This window comes from Nesoenas mayeri, assembly GCF_963082525.1.
Source record: "Nesoenas mayeri genome assembly, chromosome: 3".
Classification (NCBI taxonomy): domain Eukaryota; kingdom Metazoa; phylum Chordata; class Aves; order Columbiformes; family Columbidae; genus Nesoenas; species Nesoenas mayeri.
The window spans coordinates 47,810,830-47,829,493 of record NC_137544.1 but is presented as its reverse complement, the minus strand read 5'-3'; the positions used below and the strand labels follow the sequence as shown (position 1 = coordinate 47,829,493).

The 18,664-nt window shown below is 39.9% G+C and overlaps 1 protein-coding gene across 2 annotated transcripts in view; it reads left to right on the top strand.

Annotated features, from left to right (window-relative positions):
* Positions 1 to 943: 943 nt before the first annotated feature.
* SESN1 (sestrin 1) overlaps positions 944 to 18,664 on the top strand; it is a 79,584-nt gene continuing 61,863 nt past the window's right edge. For both annotated transcript variants that reach the window (XM_080341820.1, XM_080341818.1), the window contains exon 1: positions 944 to 1,294. In XM_080341820.1, the coding sequence (XP_080197946.1) occupies positions 1,013 to 1,294 (282 nt within the window). In that variant the 5' untranslated portion in view covers positions 944 to 1,012. The remainder of the gene's footprint in view (positions 1,295 to 18,664) is intronic.

The following is an 18,664-nucleotide window of genomic DNA, read 5'->3' as shown; positions in this document are numbered from 1 at the left end:
ACGTGTCTTTTTTTTGCCAATGCAAATTTCTGAAGCAAACCCACTACCGGAATTGCTTTACTTGTGGCTGTTGCCAGGCATCTGCTGCTTCTGAGAACCTGTTGCGGTAGAAAACAGAACAAAAACAAAGAAAACAAAACCAAACCAAAAAAACCAACACGACGGGAAAAACGTGAGCAGAACCGGCAGCGAACGCCGTCTCTTACCCTTCCCGGGCAGCGTCCCGCGGTGGGGAGCGGGAACTCGCGGCCGCTACAGCCCCAGGAACGCGCCCACAACGCCGGGAGGCGGCAGTTAGGCGGCAGTTAGGCGGCAGGTACGCGCCAACGGCCCCGCCCCGTGCCCCCTGCCGCCGCGCGCGCTGCCTGCCGGGAGACGCAGTTCCCGCCCGCGGGCGCTGGGTTGCCCGTCAGCGGACTACAAGTCCCAACACTCCCCCCTGGTCCGGCCGCTCCCCGCTCCGATTGGGCCGCCGGCCGCGAGTGGTGAAAGGCGATTTGGTGGGTGGTGTGTCCGTCGTGTGGGCACTCCGGGTTGGGCGTGGCTAGTTTCTGCCCTTCGCTGCCCCCCCCCCCCCCCCCCAACTTCACGGGTGAGGGGTGCGCTGGGGGTCGGCCCTGCCGCGGCGGGGAGGGCTGAAGGGGCCGCCCCACGCCGTGGCGGAGAGGCCGGGCCGGGGCCATCCCCTTCCCTCCATGCCTGGGACAGGGAGGAGGAGCCGCTGGCGCCGCGGGGTGGTGGCTGCCCCGCTCCCCGCCGGGAGAGGCGAAGCCCCAGCGGCGCCGCTCACTCGGCAGCCCCGGCGGCGGTGGGCTGCGGTTGCCGGGGGCGCCCACTGGGGCTGAGGGAGCTCCCGCCCGCCCTGCCCCTCCATGCGGCACGGGCAGCGGTCTCTCCGCTCACCGCCGCGTTCGTCGTCTTTGTGGGCGGGCTGGCGGCTGTCGGGAGCCCGCCATGGGGCGGCCGCGTCGGGGCTGCTGAGGCGGCGGCGGGGAAGCAGCCGGCCGGCCCCATGGAGGAGCGGGAGGGCGAGGTGCGCTGGGACGGGCTGTGCAGCCGCGACGCTGCCACCCGCGCCGCCGCCCTGGATCACATCGGACAAGCCGTTCTCCGCCGGAGCGAGACCATAAGTCCCGTGGCGGCGGTGCCGCCTACCCGGGCCGCCGACGGACCCCTGGTTCCCGCCGCCCGCGATGGGCTGAACGAGGTGCTGGCCCGCCTGCTGATGCTCTCCAAGCGCTGTCCGTTCCCCGACGTGAGGGAGAAGAGCGAGGCGATCCTCAGCGGGGTGCAGGTAAGCGCGGCAGAACCCACCGCCGCCGTGGGACGGGGCCGGGAGAGCGCTCCCAACCCCATCCCGCGCAGGGCACCCGCGGCTTTTAGCTGTGCAGCGAGGTGGGTGTCTGACCCAGGCCGCTCGGATTTATTCGTGCAGTAATAAATGCGAAACGCTCCCCGCATCCTCGCGGAGAATCATTTGGAAAAGAGTCATTAAAAGGCAAGCGTCAAGTTTTGGAGCGCGGTCCGGCGGAGAGGATTTAGCGATGAATGGCTGGAAAGTTGCTGGTCGTTGGGGGTATCCCGAAAGAAGTGCTAAAATATTAGCTTTAAATGCTCTAATTTTGGTCTGTATGACCAGTGCGGCGATATTACCAGTTGTCTTTAACACAAAAGCAGGAAAGATTCGGGTATAAACATTCAGGGCTGCCAATTAAAACTATAAATCGGTATGGGAAGTTTTTCACCTTTAAAAAGCTGTATGAGCTTCAGGACTATTAAAGCAGAGCCTGTCAAAATTCCCATTTTGTTGTTTCTTGATAAATAGTTTCTCAGCTGGAATCAGTAAAATCCAAGCTATTTTTCTCTGGCTCATAGGCCGTCTAGCCAAGAGAGGATTACATTTACTGACCTTTTATGCTAACAAAAATAAATGTTACTTTGTACTCTTCCACTGTTCGTGTCTAATTATAGTTACTTGCGTTGCAATTCTCTAGCTCACCTAAAGTTTTTCGACAGGTCTTGAAATTCTGATGCCGGGCTTGTATCAACGGGTCTAGCAACACTGCTAAAAATACTTTCTGTAGACTAGGAAAAGGAAATTAAGGTATTTCTTTTAATCACAAGTGAATACGTAGAGCTGTGTTTGGAGTTAGCTGCCTGATTCCTACTATTGTGCTTTTTCTCCCTGAACATTAACAGGTTTAGTATAGGGGAATCCAGGGAAATATATATATCTCTTTATAAAATATATAAAAATGTTAAAAATTTGATACGATATAAAAGTATATGTATGTATTTTAAATGAACTTGTTTCTAGTTCCATATTTATTTAATTTATACATATTTATTTAATTTATACAGTTTGGGCTGTATGGGATGTTTTTCTCAAAGCAGACTTTGCCAGTAAAAGTTATAAATACAACATACAGACTATCTGAAAGGCTTGACAGCTATACTGCTTTTCTTTAAAAACCCAAGCCAATGAAACAAACAAACAAATAAACCAACTTGAATATTAAGTTGAAAACTTAATCTGGCACCTTTGCATCAGCATCTTCCTTGTTAAAGATCCAAATGAGAAGTGAGCCCGTTGCCAGTGAGAATGATGAGTCACTGGAACAGACTGCTACAAGAGGACTGGCCTTTATGAGGCACAAGTTACCAGAGCCTGTTCAGAGGCCAAACAGGTGGTGATCTCCCAACTAAGTCTTGGAGGAGGTCAGAATGTATGATCTTAAGTCTTTCTTTTAGGTTTTTATAAATGAAGTTCGACTGTTAGTCTCATTTTAGAAACTTTGCTGCTAGCTTCTTTAAATAGGCCAAAAAGTTCTAGAAGAAAATAAGTCCATCTTGATACAGCAAGTTCAGATCCCATGGTTGTAGCTGTCTTGATTAATAATAATAGATGTGAAAGTTATAATAGATATGAAACCAATTGTATACACACAAGCTGCAGTAAAGGTTTAAGAACAAGTTAAGCTTAATAAAATCAAATACATTACTTTAAGAAAATCTTTTGTAACTTGTCTTCTTAGGGAGTTGATCTAAGAGAGAAGTATTCTATATTGTATGAATATAGAGTAGTAAGTCTTAGTTCTTATGGATGTCCTCATGAATGAAAATTTTTGTTGTAATCTTTGGATTTGCATTTGTGGAAGAAATAATCCAAGCCAAGTATTCCATTTTTAATGCTGCAGACTTTCATCAGGCGTGAAATGGTTTTCTGTTGATTTCATGGCCAAGAGGAATTTTATTTAAATCTCTGCAATGAAGATGGCAGATAAAGCAAACTATTAAATTAAATATAATTATCCCATAGAACTTGTGGCTTTCAGCAGTGATTCTAAAGGTAAATAGCTTAGTAACATTGTAAAAATGTGCAATCCCATTCAGAACACTATCTGTACTTAAAGGACTTGCTTGTATTAATATTACTTTATCTCTGTGTTTTGAGACATGAAACTGTGTTTCTTTAAGTGAACAGTAATATGTCCCATTATTCTTTCTAAACCTTATTCTCTGCCAAGTTATTAAAGGACATAGAGCCCAGGGCAGGAGGAGGAAAAACCCAAAAGTTCTCCTGGGAACTCGTGCTGCCCTCCTTTTCCCTCCCGTGGGATGGTCCAGCTCAGACCAGCAGTCTGAGCCTGGACTGATTTATTTATTTATTTCTCCCTGCACGTGAAACAGAGAATTGGAAAATGTGCTTTCTTTATTTTTCTGCCCAGCATCCATGATAGGTCAGTGAGGGAATCAAAGATTTGAATTTTCCATGTGGTCTGGTAGCTAATTGTGAGGCTAGTGCCCTCTTGCCAGTTGGAGTAATCAACAAATATTTAGGCATAAGCAACTATGCTGCTGGTTTCTTTGCAGCTTTGTGTCAGCAGCAAGTTGATAGAATGCATTATATGGCTGGCATAAGCTGGTGAGCTGCAGGCTTGGCAGCAGCCTGTGTCAGCATGGCATCCCTCTGAGCCTGCCTTTGTCATGGTCTCTTTTTATTATTTTTTTTTTCCTGGAGAAAAATTCCTCTGAAATATGGTAGAATCCTAAGTGTGCAACTTTCTTCTTTGCTATTAATAAATATTAATAAATGGTATTATTAATACTAATGTTAAGAAATAGTATTCCCTGTATCACAATCTATAAAAATAAATTATTGCTTAATGTATTATAAATTCCTGCTAATTTGACTTGTATTGAGGATAATGAGGTTACATGTGTATATAAGAGCATATACTTTTTAGCCTAAGAGAATATATCTAATTTCTCATTTAGGTTAGACAAGTTATTTTTGCAAGAATTTTTACAAAGACAGTATCAGCAAACAAGCATCCTTTTTTCTAATTTAGACTTCCTTTTTAATAAAAGAAAGGTCTTTAAAGTCACTTTGACCAAATATATATATTTTAGAGATATTTCAATTTTAATGCTTTAACCAAGTGACAGGAGTTTGAATATTTGCATATGAAAGTATTTGATGAGTGTTTTTTGAGATAAAACTCCAAATATATCATAGCTTTTTGATCACTTCTTGCATATGCAGTATTTTGCACATATTTAGAGCACATTGCATATAACCTTGCAGAATAGCAGGTCATCCCAACCAGTATGCTGTATGTCTGCAGCTAACACAAATATGTGGGAAATGAACAGCAATGGAAGGTCTTAACATCTGATCATTAAAAGTATTCTGCCTGGCTTCTATCAGATCAATTAGATGTGTGTGATTGCAATACAAATACAAGGTGTACATCAGTACCTGGAGAAGAATTGTTGAAAGTATGAGCTTTGCTAGGTAAAGACTGAGCAGAACATACTGCTCTGATGAGGTATGTATATTTATAAAAATAGCCATTTAGATAAACAGCACAGGCATAGATGGGAGGCAAGTTCTCTAGGAATAACCACAAGATGTTAGCCTACAAAGGATAAAAGATGACAGGAAACCAGAATATAACCCAGAGTTGCCAAAAAGCTTAGAATTTGGCATGTAAAGCTGGACTGGGAGATAAACAGAAGGAAGAAAGAAACTGGTCTCATCCTCTTTGTGAAGTAGTGTCACAGTACCAAACATTTCATTGAAGAAGAAAACTAATAATGAAAAAATAACTTTGTTCCCTGTTGATGTCTTCACTGATGTAAACAACAGGAAACAAACAGAAAATAGGAAACTGTGTTTTGCTGATGATGCACATGAAGTGCATGAAGATGCATGAACAAAACTAGAACCAACAAATACATAATGAGGTGTAGCTAAAAGGGATATTGGAAGAAAGAAACAGAAGATACGCAGATTAATGGATTAACAGATAAAGCTGAGGTAATTGAAACGTTCTCTGAAACGGTTAATCCAGCCAGTGTAGTTAATAGCCATGATAAAAGTGTAAGTAGTACTCGGCCTAAACTGGGGGGGGGGGGGAGGGGGAAACTATAGGTTGCTTGGATAAGCAATAGATTTTCAATCTGGTAGGGCCTGATGAAATGAATTCTGAGGTGCTTAAAAAAACCAATTAGCTGGAGCAATCTCCGACCTGATAGTGGAGGAAATAGTAGAATAAACAAAGAATACTGGTGCATACCTCTTCAGTATAGGTGGGATGGGATGAAGGGGAAACTGGTAGATTTTAACTTCAGCTCAAAGAAAAAAATACTGGAGCAGTGCCAAAACACGTTTTTAGTGCCTAGAAAAAGAAGTTGAGCAATAGCCAAAACAGACTTATCCAGGATAAATTATTATAAATCCAGCATTTATTCTTCTTCTGTGATGGAGTAACAGGCCCTGTGGTGCAAAGAGATGCTGTAATATTAGTGTGTTGAAATACTGGAGTTCTCAATATTCACATGATATTCTCATTAATAAGCTAGAATTATGATCTAGAAACTACTGTGCAGTGAGTAAAACTAGCTGAAAAACCAGCCCCAAAAGGCAAGCGAGGTCAGGAAGCAAGTACTCTGCACAGATTTTACAAGGTCCTGTCCAGCACAATCTTGATTAGCAAAGTTTTGCGCTTGTTGAATTGCAGATTACAAGCTGGGAGGGAGAGTAAGAATACTGGAGAGCAGCCATAGAATTTAAGATTATGTTAATAGTTAATTGGAGATTTATCAAACCTTCAGACCTCTGATTTTTCCTTTTTTTTTTTTTTTTTTTTTTTTTTTTTTTTGGTGAAGAATGTTTGAAGAAATTGGTGATGGTACGGTCAGCTAAAAAGGAGGCTGAGACAATATGTTCCCAAATACATGGGGGATGAAGGAGACTAAAAGACTGCTGCAAAGAGGAAGGAAACATGAGCTAGAATGAATGATCTAAATTCCAGCAAAACTTCCGTTGGACATTTGGGGGAAAATTTCAAGGATTAGGATAGTAAAGCAATGGCATAGGCTATCCAGTCATGTTAGGAATTATATGCTTATTTGATCTCTCCTTGGGAAAGGCAGGATGTTGCTAGCTGGATGAGTTTTCCTTCCAGCCTCTTTTTCTGTGGTTTGTTTTGGTAACTGCTTGGATGGACGCACCCTCCAAGTGCTCTCCCTTTGATCTCCAAGACCATATGTACCAGATATGTAGCACTGGAACTTGTGGTCTGGAACCTTTGTTTCTTCACTCCGTGCTTTCTTAGGCCTACTGCTCTAGGGAAGAAATGTGACAGAATCCCATAGTTTGCACAGTGGGCTTTATGGCACATAATGAGAAGTGGGTCATGTCAGCAGCCAAATGTAGTATGTGTTCTCTTGTATTACAACCTTTGGGCACTGCCTGTAACTTGTCAAGGGACATGTAATGGAATACCCTTACCTTTCCAAATCCCAGCAAAATACTTGTATTGATTTAAATTAAATGAGGATCCAAAAAGGATGGGAAGACTTCTAGTCACAGCCAGAGCAGGCACCATGTCCTCTTCCTCCACCACAATGTGTGGGACAAATAAAGCCTCTGCCAGGAGAGGAGGCAGTAGTTCCCCTGTGTATGCCTGTAAGGGATAAAATAGACGTTACCTTTCAGTCTCACTACTAGATTTTTCTCACGATAGAGTTCATTATCCCTTTGTTTATGTACCATGTCTGAGCTCTACAGTGCATGCTTGTTAAGAGTAGCAAGAGTGAAGCTCAGATAGGCTCCTTGCTCTAAAATGGTTTATCTTGATGACTCTAGTATTACAGGAGATTGGTTAATTTTGCAAATCCTTAATCTGCTTTTGGGGTAATCTTTGATAAATTACTTCATAACTTTTTCTTCAGTCTTTTTTGCCCTCCTGCACAACAGAAAAACTTTCTTTAGTGAACTTTGAAATCTGTAGCTAGGCAGATCTGTTAGGTTGTGGGAATTTTTTTGTTTTGGTTTTTTTTTTTTTTTTTGGTGGTCAGAGTTAATTTGACTGTGTCCTGCTGCATGATAGTGATGTTCCCCTGTGATGCTTACTGTTGGTTGGTCACCGTGGAAAGGTGTCTCAGTTGAAATGTATAGTCTGTTCAAGCCTACGAATTTAAATATAGTATCCTCACTGGTGGTGGTGAATCTGGTCCATCTGGAAGCTGACTAGTCTCCTTGCACAATGTCAACAACCAAATTGGTTTCTGTTTCCCATAGTACTCTTATGTAAAGTGAATGAAAACATCCTTTTTTGTGAGCTCTCTTCAGAGCAAAAGTATGTTCTTGTCTCTTCTAGCCATTAAGTGGAATGGGTTTAATTATGTATTGTAGGTTGCTCCCTTCAAAAGCCACATGCCACTCTGCCAGATTGCTAGTTTAGAAAACAGTTGTCTCTTAGGGTTTGGGGTTTTTTTTTGTGGTGTTCAGATATTCTTGCTCTTCTTAATATTGGGAGTGATACTGAAGTAATGAAATGATGCACTTAAATGATTAGTCTTACTAACAGCTCCTGCTAGCCTACAAAACAAACTGTACCTCTGCAGTATTTATTGTAAACATGTGCTGATGATGGGCCTGTATCACTTATGTGGCGAGGCTGCCTGGAGAAGTTAAGGGAAAAGACTTAATCTTGACATGTCAGGGAATGTTCTGAGCAGGGGTGTGAACATATTTTTTTGAAAAACTTAAGTGGTCAATAGTCCTTAGATTGCCTTGTCAGACTCCTCCCTCCTTCAGCCTACTTGCCTCCTTTCTGAAGGCTTCAGTCTGTTGAGAGAGAAGAAAGGAAATTTTCTTTTGTTGAGCTTGTCAACTGAGAATTGCCTGACCCTGAGAAATGTCTTGGGTTGGAATGAAGACTTGCCTGAAAACAGTGGAAGTTTTCAAAGTAATATAGAGTGCGATATCTGGGGTCACTTCTAATGCTGTTTCTGTGTTTGGAGTCTTTCAATAATTTTCCATACTAGCTGTATGCCATTCTTCTTGTATGGAAATGAACTTTGTGTAGTCAGCTTATAATTGTCTGGGATAACTTGATCTGTACGTTTTGGGGTTTATGTGATTCTGCTGAATTGATTTTCAGTACATTCTAACTAGAATTTTTATTTTCAAAAGAAGTGAAGGTTGAAGAACACATTTGATAAAATTAGCTTGGTTGATTTTTATTTTTTTACTGCATTGAAACGCTTTAAACTGAAGAAACCGAACACAAACCTTTCCTCATCTCTTATTATTTACTAATGAGTTAAGCGAATATAGGGTGTGCATTGGTAGCTTACATAAAAAAGGTTTGTTTCCTGATTTTTTTTTTCATAGGAGATAATATCTGGAGATCTGTAGAAACCAAAAATGCTTCGGTTTGAATGCATTTTGTAAATAATGGCATCTGTTCTCCTGATCTAGCAGTTGCTAAGTCACACGAGCTCTGTTTTAGATTTTTTAATTCTTCTTTTGAGAGGTAATTCTAGAAGTTTACTGTTCTTTTAATCTCATAACTGGTTATGATCCTTTCCAGTCTACACTTATGTATTCTAGTGTCAGCTTAGTCCTTTATCTTAAATTATTTTTGTCGCTCTGATATGATGGTGTATGGGTAGCAGTGATCCTTCCCCTCACAGCATTGATTTTTCTAAAAGTTCTGCTCTGCTTTAAGTTGCCAAAAAGCCAAGTTATTTCTACTTCAACAAAAAAAAACCAAAACCCACCACAACAACAAACTTATAATTTGTTTTGCCCATTTGATATGTAAATAACTGTCTACATTTTGGGGGCTGGTATGCAATGCAGAGAAATTTTAGGTATCTTGAGGAAATGTTCAATCAAAGTGAAAAGCACTAAGAATTTGGAAAGGTTTAGAAATTAGTATCTGATATGCAAAGTGTTAAGTAAAAAAAATGTATGTACTCCTAGGTTATGTAAAATAATATGTCTTCCATTAGCTTGACCAAAGTACATTGTTTAAAACAAAATTACATTGTCTCGCTGTGACAAGTGCAAAGTGAGCACTGGAGAAAACACTTGCTGTTTTGTCATCTTACTCTTGACTTTTTCTTCAGGTCACAGTTTCTCCTTTTAAAACAAACATAGTGGAAAAGTACTGAATATACCATTGTAAGACAGAAGATAGTTTTGAAAGCTTGAGTATATTTTCCTGTGGATACTGAATGTTTAAATTTCCAAAAATATGGCTTGCTGTCAGTATGGTTTTCTATTCCAGTAAGTTGTTTACAGTTTAAGGGGGAGGAAAAAAAAAGGCTCAGCTCTCTCCAGAAATTGAGTGAAACATGGAAATCTTCACTTGGACCTGCATACATGAATTAAATCCAAAAATTTAAGTTGTGGTTTTTCTCTTGTTTACCACTTTCTTGATGTTTCCAATGACTTTGAGTTTTTTTTTTTTTCTTTTTTTTCTGGAAAGCTTAGGCTAAATTGCTGCCAAAAGTTGGGTTGGGAAGGTGAACTGGTTTAGTTCTGTTTATACCTAGTAAACAATTAACTATTTTTCCAGACTCCAGTTTTATGGCTTTATGTAGAAACCTTGTTCTTTCAAGTCATTTTGGGTCAAACGTATCACCGGGTGTTGTTCACTAGTGCATAAATATAACCCCAAAATACATTGGGATGGTATTTTTAAAATAGAAGTGATGCTAGAATGCACACTACTATTTATGTAATTGGATATAAGTCTTCTTTCTGTGTAACTACAAGAACTTACTATCAGTCCAGGCATTGTGCTAAAGGAAAGCACAATGCTTCTGAAAACATGGTTGGTTTTGACTGTAAATTAAATAGAAATTGTAACTTTCTCTCACTTTTTATGCTTTCTGGAGTCAGCAATGTGATTATCTCAGTTGCAGGTCTTTCCTGGCAAGTCCTTTGCCTACCTGACTGGTTTTGTGAGCCTAAGTTTTGAGACTGAAGGTGTAACCAACCTCTTAGTTAAATTTTCCTCCCTGAGATATTCTTGCTATTGAATTGTTTTTAAACTAGAATACCTAGCTTGGAAGAACTAATGTTAAAGATTCCTTAACTCATAGAGTGTAAATGTGAAATAACATATTTGTTCAAAGGAGGAACAAACTTGAAAATGGAAACTTACTTAAAGCTCTAAAGCCTTTCCTGTGTGCCTTTTTTTTTTTCTTCTTTGAAAGAGGAGGGGAACCTCTTTTCTGAAAGATTTTTTTCCATTGCAGCATGTTGCTGAGCCTCCACTGTTTCTCGTGTTTTGGTACAACAAAACTCTTAGCTTTAAAATGCAGCCTGTTTGCCAACAGAACATTCCACTAAGATTAAACTGTTTGTTTGGATTTTTCCATTTATTTAAATTTTAGTTCTAATCTTGATTTGCACTTATTTCCATGTAGAAGAAGGACTGAAGAGAGGAAAAAGCTTTTCTTAAACTTTATATTTCTCTGAATTTTGAATCAATGCTGACTGCAAACCTATGTCTGTTTCACAGCAATAAATAACTGGCAGCTGCCAAGCATGTAACATTTTCTGGAGCTCATCAGTTCATGAAGATAAGTCCTTACAATGACAAGATTGCTTTCAATATTTGCCCTAACTTCATAGGTATCCATTATGTCCTTCCCACTTGTGTTACAGAAAAGTTTTGGAAGCATTGTGACTTAACCTAGCTTACTGTTTTGTTTTTAAACAGGTATGTTTGTAACAGTTCAATGTATTTACCTAGAAATTAATGTGCAAATAGTGCTCTATAAGTGAAACTTAATTCTGATGGGTTTGTTGCTACTGTTGTATTCCGGGACACAGGAAAAGAAGCCAAAGGGAAATGCTTTTGTCTGGGTTTTAGAAGGTGTTTTGGTATCATGACTTCTAGCCTTCTAGTTTTTCAAATGTGCAGAACATGGCAACTCTGCTTGGCTGATGTTGTCTGGCATCTGTCGGAAGAAGATGTGTAAATTGGGAAGGTCAAATGTTGCTTCTCTTTCCTTCATTACTTGGTGTCAGGTCTCTCTGTTAAAGGATTCAAGTTTTTGGGTAAGGTTTCACTAGGAATGAAAGCTGTATTTTTTTTTTTTTTACGCAGAAGATACTTTTTGTATTGCACAATGTAAAATACATTGAAATTTTAGATTCTGAAGGTAGTAGTTAACTCTTTATAGCTTCTGCGTTAAGTGAATACCTGATACTGAGGCATAGACTGTTTTGTGTTTTCTACTTTCTTGGGGTTAGCTGGTATGTTTGCTCACACTGGTAAAAGAGACTTGGAGGAAGTAGAGTCTTCATACACTCCGAATTCAGGGTGCAAATCATTACTGCTAAGGGCAGTGTAAAATATGGCTGCTTTTAATTTTTAATATTGGTAGACTTCCAAATAGATTTGTAGTGACATATGTACATCAGTAACAGTGTTACTTAAGTAAATAGAAATGGCATTAAGGCAAAATACTTATCAAAAATACTTATTTTTTTTCCCTTGGAAAGCTTAATAAACTGTAAATGAAAAATTAACTGTAGACTCGCTTGACTATGGAGGAAGAGTTTGGACAAAATGAGCTTTTGCAGTGGACTGTTCCCCAGACACCCCAGAAATAAGATTGGAACTTTTTCATGTTGGTTCTGACAGCTCATCTCAGTTCAGCTCATCAGAAATTTCTGAGAGTCCTTGTAAATGCTTATTATACAACCTGAGAAGCTTTCTCTGAAGCGAAGGGGCAAAAGGTAGATGTTCCCCAAACACTCGTAACATCTCAGTTTCAGGACTAAATGCTGTGCTATCTGGGGACTGTTTGGGACCTCTGTTATTCAGAGCTGGTTACCTAGATGCCTCAGTGCTCACTGATAAACCAGACTAATGCTATAAATCCATCAATGACAAACGACTTTTCAGTGCCAGCCCACATTAACCCAAGTTTGTACTAGCCTGTTTCAGTTGGCAGTTGTAACCGTGTTTTGCGCTTTGTCCAGGGATGCTGGCGTGGGACGGCCAAAGCAGTATGTTCCAGTGAAAGTCATCTACTTTGTGCTGAAGATACGCCTTTGGTGCAAACTTACCCCAGGTCATCCTTTGCTAATGTAACCTGCCTGGTTCTGTCCTGTGTGATGAAGATTGTGTGTCTGTATGTGGAAATTCTGCAGTAGTAATACTTTGTATCTCTTATTTCAGAATAAATTTCTGCACACCAATGTTAGCAGAAAGATGCCCTGTTTGGGAGATCAAGTGGGTCAGATGCCACAGTGGTGATCTGATAGCGTGACCTCCTCTGTGTTCTCCCAGGCTCTCATACAGCAGCAGTGCAGCCAAAGCAGAAATATGTCTGGCCATGCTGGTACTTGCACCGTCTGGAGTGGCTTAAAACTTGTCGAAGTGCACTTGCTAAATAGCTTGTTATTGTGGAGGGATGGACTAGAGAGAAAGATATTCTTTCTTCTGGGTTACTACAGAACATCTTCTAGATTTGCCAAGTGAAGATGCTGTGAGTTAGCACCCTGGAGGTAACAGTCTCACCTTGGTTCCACTAGTGCTGAACTGAACAGAACGATATGGGGTCAAGCATTTGCTCTTTGCGCTTTGCTCTACTTTGCTGTCTAGAGCTGGGCAAATTTGGAACAGAGTCAGATCTGCTGTGACTTGCTGGTGGTGACAGTAGTTCATTTGCTGCCCGTTCTGTTAGGATGCTAACCAGGTACGCTATCATTTTTCAAAAAGACTATGTACTTGAATTATGTTACAAAAAAGTCAGTTGTTTCTTTCTTTATACATAGCTGGTTTAGGCAGCTATAAAGAGATACCTTCTTGATTCTGTAACAAACATACAAATCTGTATCATCATGTGAGTGTTTTTATAACTTCAGGAGGAAAATGAATACTAATATTTAAATGTTTCCTCTATAAAATAATTGAAAAATTGTTTATAAATAACAGAATAGACAAGCCATTTAGACAGGACTTGTAAAAAGCATCCGGTTTCTTTGTTGTCCAAAACTTCAAAGAAACATAAGTGGAAATCATATTGTGCTGTAAGTTATGATTTAGTATATATATTATGGTATATAATGGTAAGAGGCAGGCAGTCTAACAAAGAACTAACTCTAAATTCTTAAGCCAAGCATTATTTATTTAATTTTGAAATAGCATGGAGGAATTTTACTATGTGAAAATTATGTGAAATATCTTCTCCTTCTGTAAGTAACAGAAGCCTCTGGGATAATAAAATTTAATAGCTTCATTTGAGGCACGATTCCTTTATCTGGTGGAACAGTAGATTCTGATGCTCACTGAAATCAAGCACTCCATTTCTTAGAGATTAAGACAGACTTAATGTGGATAACAGAATCTGTAAACTACCTTATCTTCAAAATGAGTGATACCTCTTATGCAGTTTGTGCTTCTGAATATTGAGCTCTGTTTCAGAAGTATTGAATCCTGAGACTTTGAGATGGCAAGGGGAAGCTTGTTCTAACAAGTTATTGGAATGATTAAGGATAGAATGATGAAGGATAGAATTTATTAAAAAATGAACCAGCACACTATACAATATTCTGCTGCAACAATCTGATTATTATAAACAAACATGGAAAAGAAACAGCTATTGTATCCTTGTGACAGTTGCTTTCCTTCACTTAATTAGGTATGATAATGACTCTTCACAGAGTATGCTCTGAGTTGGAAATCCAGCGTTATCTGCAGGAGAGTATCCTAAAGGGGATAGTGTCATTATTGAAGAAAATTATAAAGCTCTGCAAAGTCTTACAAATATCTTTTTTATTTCTCTCTTTTAGTGGAAGTAAGTCTAGGAAGTACGTGGTGCAGATTGTTTAATAAAGAATGGATTTCTTTTTCCCCCTTGTCTCTGTATTTCAACAGTTCTTTGGTGTGTTTTTAGAGAGTGAAGTTTAGAATTTGCTGGGATGTACGTGTTTGCTTAATTGTTTCAGAGATGATTGGCATATCAAAATAAAAACTTCTAGTGAAAATGTACTGCTTTTGACAATGTGCTTGCAGAGGAAGGCTTCCTCAGTAACAAGTGAAAGTCCCCTGGAGACAAGAAAGAAATACAGGCTTGGAATAGCCAAAAACTATATGTGTGAAAGTCTCACATTCCAGCTGTGCTTTGCCCCTCTTGGATCAGTGACTTGAGAGAGCAATTGAACAGGCAAAGGAGATGTTCTCAAGCAGCAGAAATTATGTTTTTCTCTAAAGCAGTAAATATATTAGAGCATTTTCCTTGGACCTATGAGTATCCCCTTCAAGCATGAGTGGGATCTGAAATTTGAAACCTGGTCTGCCTCATCTCAAGTAAGAGACCTAACTGGGACCTAACCCTACCTAAGGGACAGACACTGAAGTACCTGAAGTGTTAAAACTTCCTCAAGTTAGGAAAAAATGACTTGTCCAGCTGCTGTGAAATTCATTTGCCTTAGTGCAAAAGTGCTTTATATTAAAGCGGTGAGCAGGTTTCTAAGGCCCTCTGAGGTGGGGTGAAGGACTTTAACCAACTAAGTAGTTGTAATACAGTTTTAGATTAATGATGTGAGCTGAATAAGGATTGTGGGGAGGATTGAAACATGCTGTAATAGTTTTGACAATCATAATCTTCAGTATTTATCTCCTGTTTATTTTTTAGAACACTTCTAAGTGTGTTAACTTCAGAAAACCAGGATGCAGTACATGTTTATATGGCTTGATTAAAGTTCAGCTGCTGGGATCTTTTTTTTGGAGAGGGGGAAAAAAAATTGTTTTGTGCTACAGAAATAGGTAAAAATTTCTTGTACCACAAGGGCAAAACATTTTTTTTTTCTTTTAATTCAGATGAAAGGTTTGTATCTCTATGTCCCTTATTATGATATTAAAGCACAGCTATCTCTGTTTGTGTGGTGGTGTCCCCTTAGTAGGGCCTCGGAGGTTAAATGTAATGTCATATGAACGCAGCTGCAGTGTTTTCAGGACCGAACTGCCTCACTGATTGTGGGCTACCAGGTGTGCCAGTTACCATAGCAGTAAATAGATCGAGTCCATGCCCGTGCTTACAGTTAAATTAACTTAAGCAAACTCTTGCCCCCTTGAGCACGTTTCACAGAATTCCACATGGAAGGGGTTTGATAGCAGTCTTGAGATGACAACCTGCTATAGTTCAGCTCTGCCAGGCTTTTAGGAGACAGGAATAGCAGTTTTTTAGATCCTTAGCTGTAATGGAGCAAAAACATTTTCTTTGGATAGTATCCATATCCTTTTGTTTCTTACACAGACTTGTTTTAATGTGTAGTTGATCTAAATGAACTGAAGCTGATGCAGTCACTGCAGAAAGATGTAATGAATTTGAAGGAACACTTGGGGGAGACTTCATGTCTCATGTTTTATTTCCAGGTTTTTATTTGTTAAGAGTAACATCATTGTGAATTGAGATCTGTTATGCTAAAACGCTTGAAAAACGAAACCCTGGTCCTTAACTTATTGTCTCCTGATATTTCTGGTTACAGAATAGTAACATGAAGGCTTCTTGACATGGGGCATATTTTTAGGGTTTTTTTGTTGTTGGTGGTGATGATATCTTACAAGTTTTCTTTAAACATGATATAATTGTAACTGACTGACTACCTATATATGAAAGCAATGATGAGTGATACAGTTGTGGAGAAAGGAAAAGAGGAGCATGTATGACTAAGAAGTTTGTTATAGCAGGTGAACCAAATCATCGTAGGACTTCATACATTAGTTATGAATGCTCACCACTATATTCAAGTTGCATGCCTATTTCTATTTTAATTCTTGATTTTTAGTATCTCAATTTTATAAGGAGTTTATCTTCAACTGAAACTTCCCAAATTTGACCTCTGTAGTGTTAACCAAAGCTCTGCATCAATATCTTTAAAAAAACAAAAGGGAAAGAACACATAGAGCAAAAATTCACCTCTTCTAAACACAGGAGACCTGTTCCCACATATTAAAAACCAAACAAATGGGGGGGGGAACCAAACACACACACCTCAAACAAACAAAGCCCCCCTAAATAAACAAACAAAAAACCCACCAAACACAAACCCCAACCATAACACAAACAAAAATAGACCTTCCCTGATCTAAGCAGAAAATATTAGCATAGGTGCTAGGAGAAAATGATTGTCATAATCAGTCTGTTTTCTTTTTCCGAAGGATCTAGCAAGAGAGGAAAATTAAATTGTCAGAGAACTTAGGTGATTAACTTCTTTAGTTATGAGCTTACCAGTGAAGAATTTTAAATTAGCATATGGCAGCATATGGAGAGATCACAAACCAGCAGATTCTAGTTGGGGGGAGATGGCTGACATTGAATGTTTTGGGACTTTTTAGCTCTTATTAATGAATGTGTTTAAGCTGTTCTAGAAAATAAACTTTTCTGCTGAACTGTATTACCTGTAAAGTAAAATCATGTGTGGTGGTGTTGCTGCTTTGCTGCCTTTTTTTTTTTTTTTCCCCTACTGTAAGCAGAGTAAAACTACTGCATTGTCTAGGCTGAGTTTTGGAAGGAATCTATTTAAATATTCTTAATTGTCCACAATTATAAAGAAACAGTCCACTTTTGCTAGAAGTAACTATATTATTTGCTCTGTGACTGTGGTCTGTTACAAAGGACTTGCTCAGGCATGCTAGAAGGGACCCTGCATTGGTGAAACTTCTGTCTGCTGTGCTGTATTTTAGCTTCTCTCCTGCTGTATAACTTGATGGCAAAGACTCCGCAAGTTGGACAGGTGCTCCACTTAGTTCAACCCTGCTTGTAGCAATGACCCAACAGACCCCATGCATCCCCAAAGTTTTTCTACCAGGCTCTAATGCATCAGAACATAGGTAATATTTCTAATTAAAGAAGGAGGGAAAGGTATTAGAGCTTGTAGCATCTTATTCAGATGAAAATACTCTTCAAATTGTCTCAGCTCCCTTACTGTAAGTATGCAACTGAGAGTTACACAGCTTGTATCTCTGAGGAGTTTTCATATGCAATGCTGTACTTATAGCTCTGGGCATGCATTGGATAGCTTCCTACAGATGATCTGAAATGGTAATTCAGACACTTGGTGAACATTTAGATCATGATTGTGACAGAACTTACTAATGTAGTGTTTTCATTGACTGGTTTGTCCCTGGTTTGTCTGTGATATGTAGCTCACAGTAACAATACATGAGGTGAGGTTTCTGCAGCAGATGGCACTGTAGGAAGAGGTAAACCTAACAGAAAAAGGTTTTCTCTATAGTAGATGGTAAACTTAAAAACTGGAATAATCTAGGTAGATTCAACTTCTAGTAATTCCTACCATCAGAATGCTTTGCTTTTAAACTTTGATGTTTTTATAGCACAGGGTTTAAAAAAACCCACCACCACCACAATAAGAGATGTTAAGATTTGTGGCACTCATAGTCAGCAACATGGTGTTCCTATGTCCTGCATGATTACTCAGCAACACAAAGGTCCTGGTTTTTACTAAGTCACTGAAGGACAATTCTGCAACTCAAAGACTGTAGCTGAATTCAGAAAACTTGTGTTTATGCCTTGACTCAGACAAACCTCAGAATCCTTCTAACCCTGTAAGTGAAGTCAGTGAGCAGCTAGGCAGAACCTCATCAGATGTTCAGCCATTCGTAAGAATGTTTCAGTTTTGAAGGTGGGCAATAGTTCCAAGCTCACTCTGGATCCAGAGATTAAATGTTTTCTTTTATATCTCCTCTCAGAGCTTGCAGAACATGGTGTTCTTGGAGCATGTTTACTGAAGACCTATCAGATGGGCTCTGCACAAAACAAACCAGAGCTACCCCTCCCACTCCTGAGTAATAGCTCAGTGGTTACAGCATTCCCAAAGAGTGAGGACTCAAGGTTCAGCACCTTTTATGCCTGAGGTAATTCAAAGTCTTACTTCTTACATGCCTAGGCTCCTGACATGAGAGAATTGGACTAGTTCTTGGCTCTCATTTCTGGGCCAGTGAACACCTTAAGGACTGCCTGTAAAGCAGGACTAGTGCCATTGAAAGTGCTGACAGTGTTGCCATCATTAAATAGCTTAACTTTCTTGTTTAGGAAGGAGAAGCTTAAATCACCCCAGGCTTGTTCATGACTTGAACTTGGCCTCTATCTTGTTTAAGTGATCTGACCACTGAGGTGAGAGAGAGCTAGTCTCTGGGCTTGAGGTTGCGGTCTTGAACAGATGTAGGTGCCTTTTGGTGGTGGGCAGAAAGCTCTAGCATAGTGAGAGATGAAAATGAAGATGCACTCCTGCCTTTGGTGCTTCCTGTTGACTAATTTAAGTGGCTTCCAACTGGACTTGCAGGTTTTTGTGAATGCTAGGTAAGGTGCATTA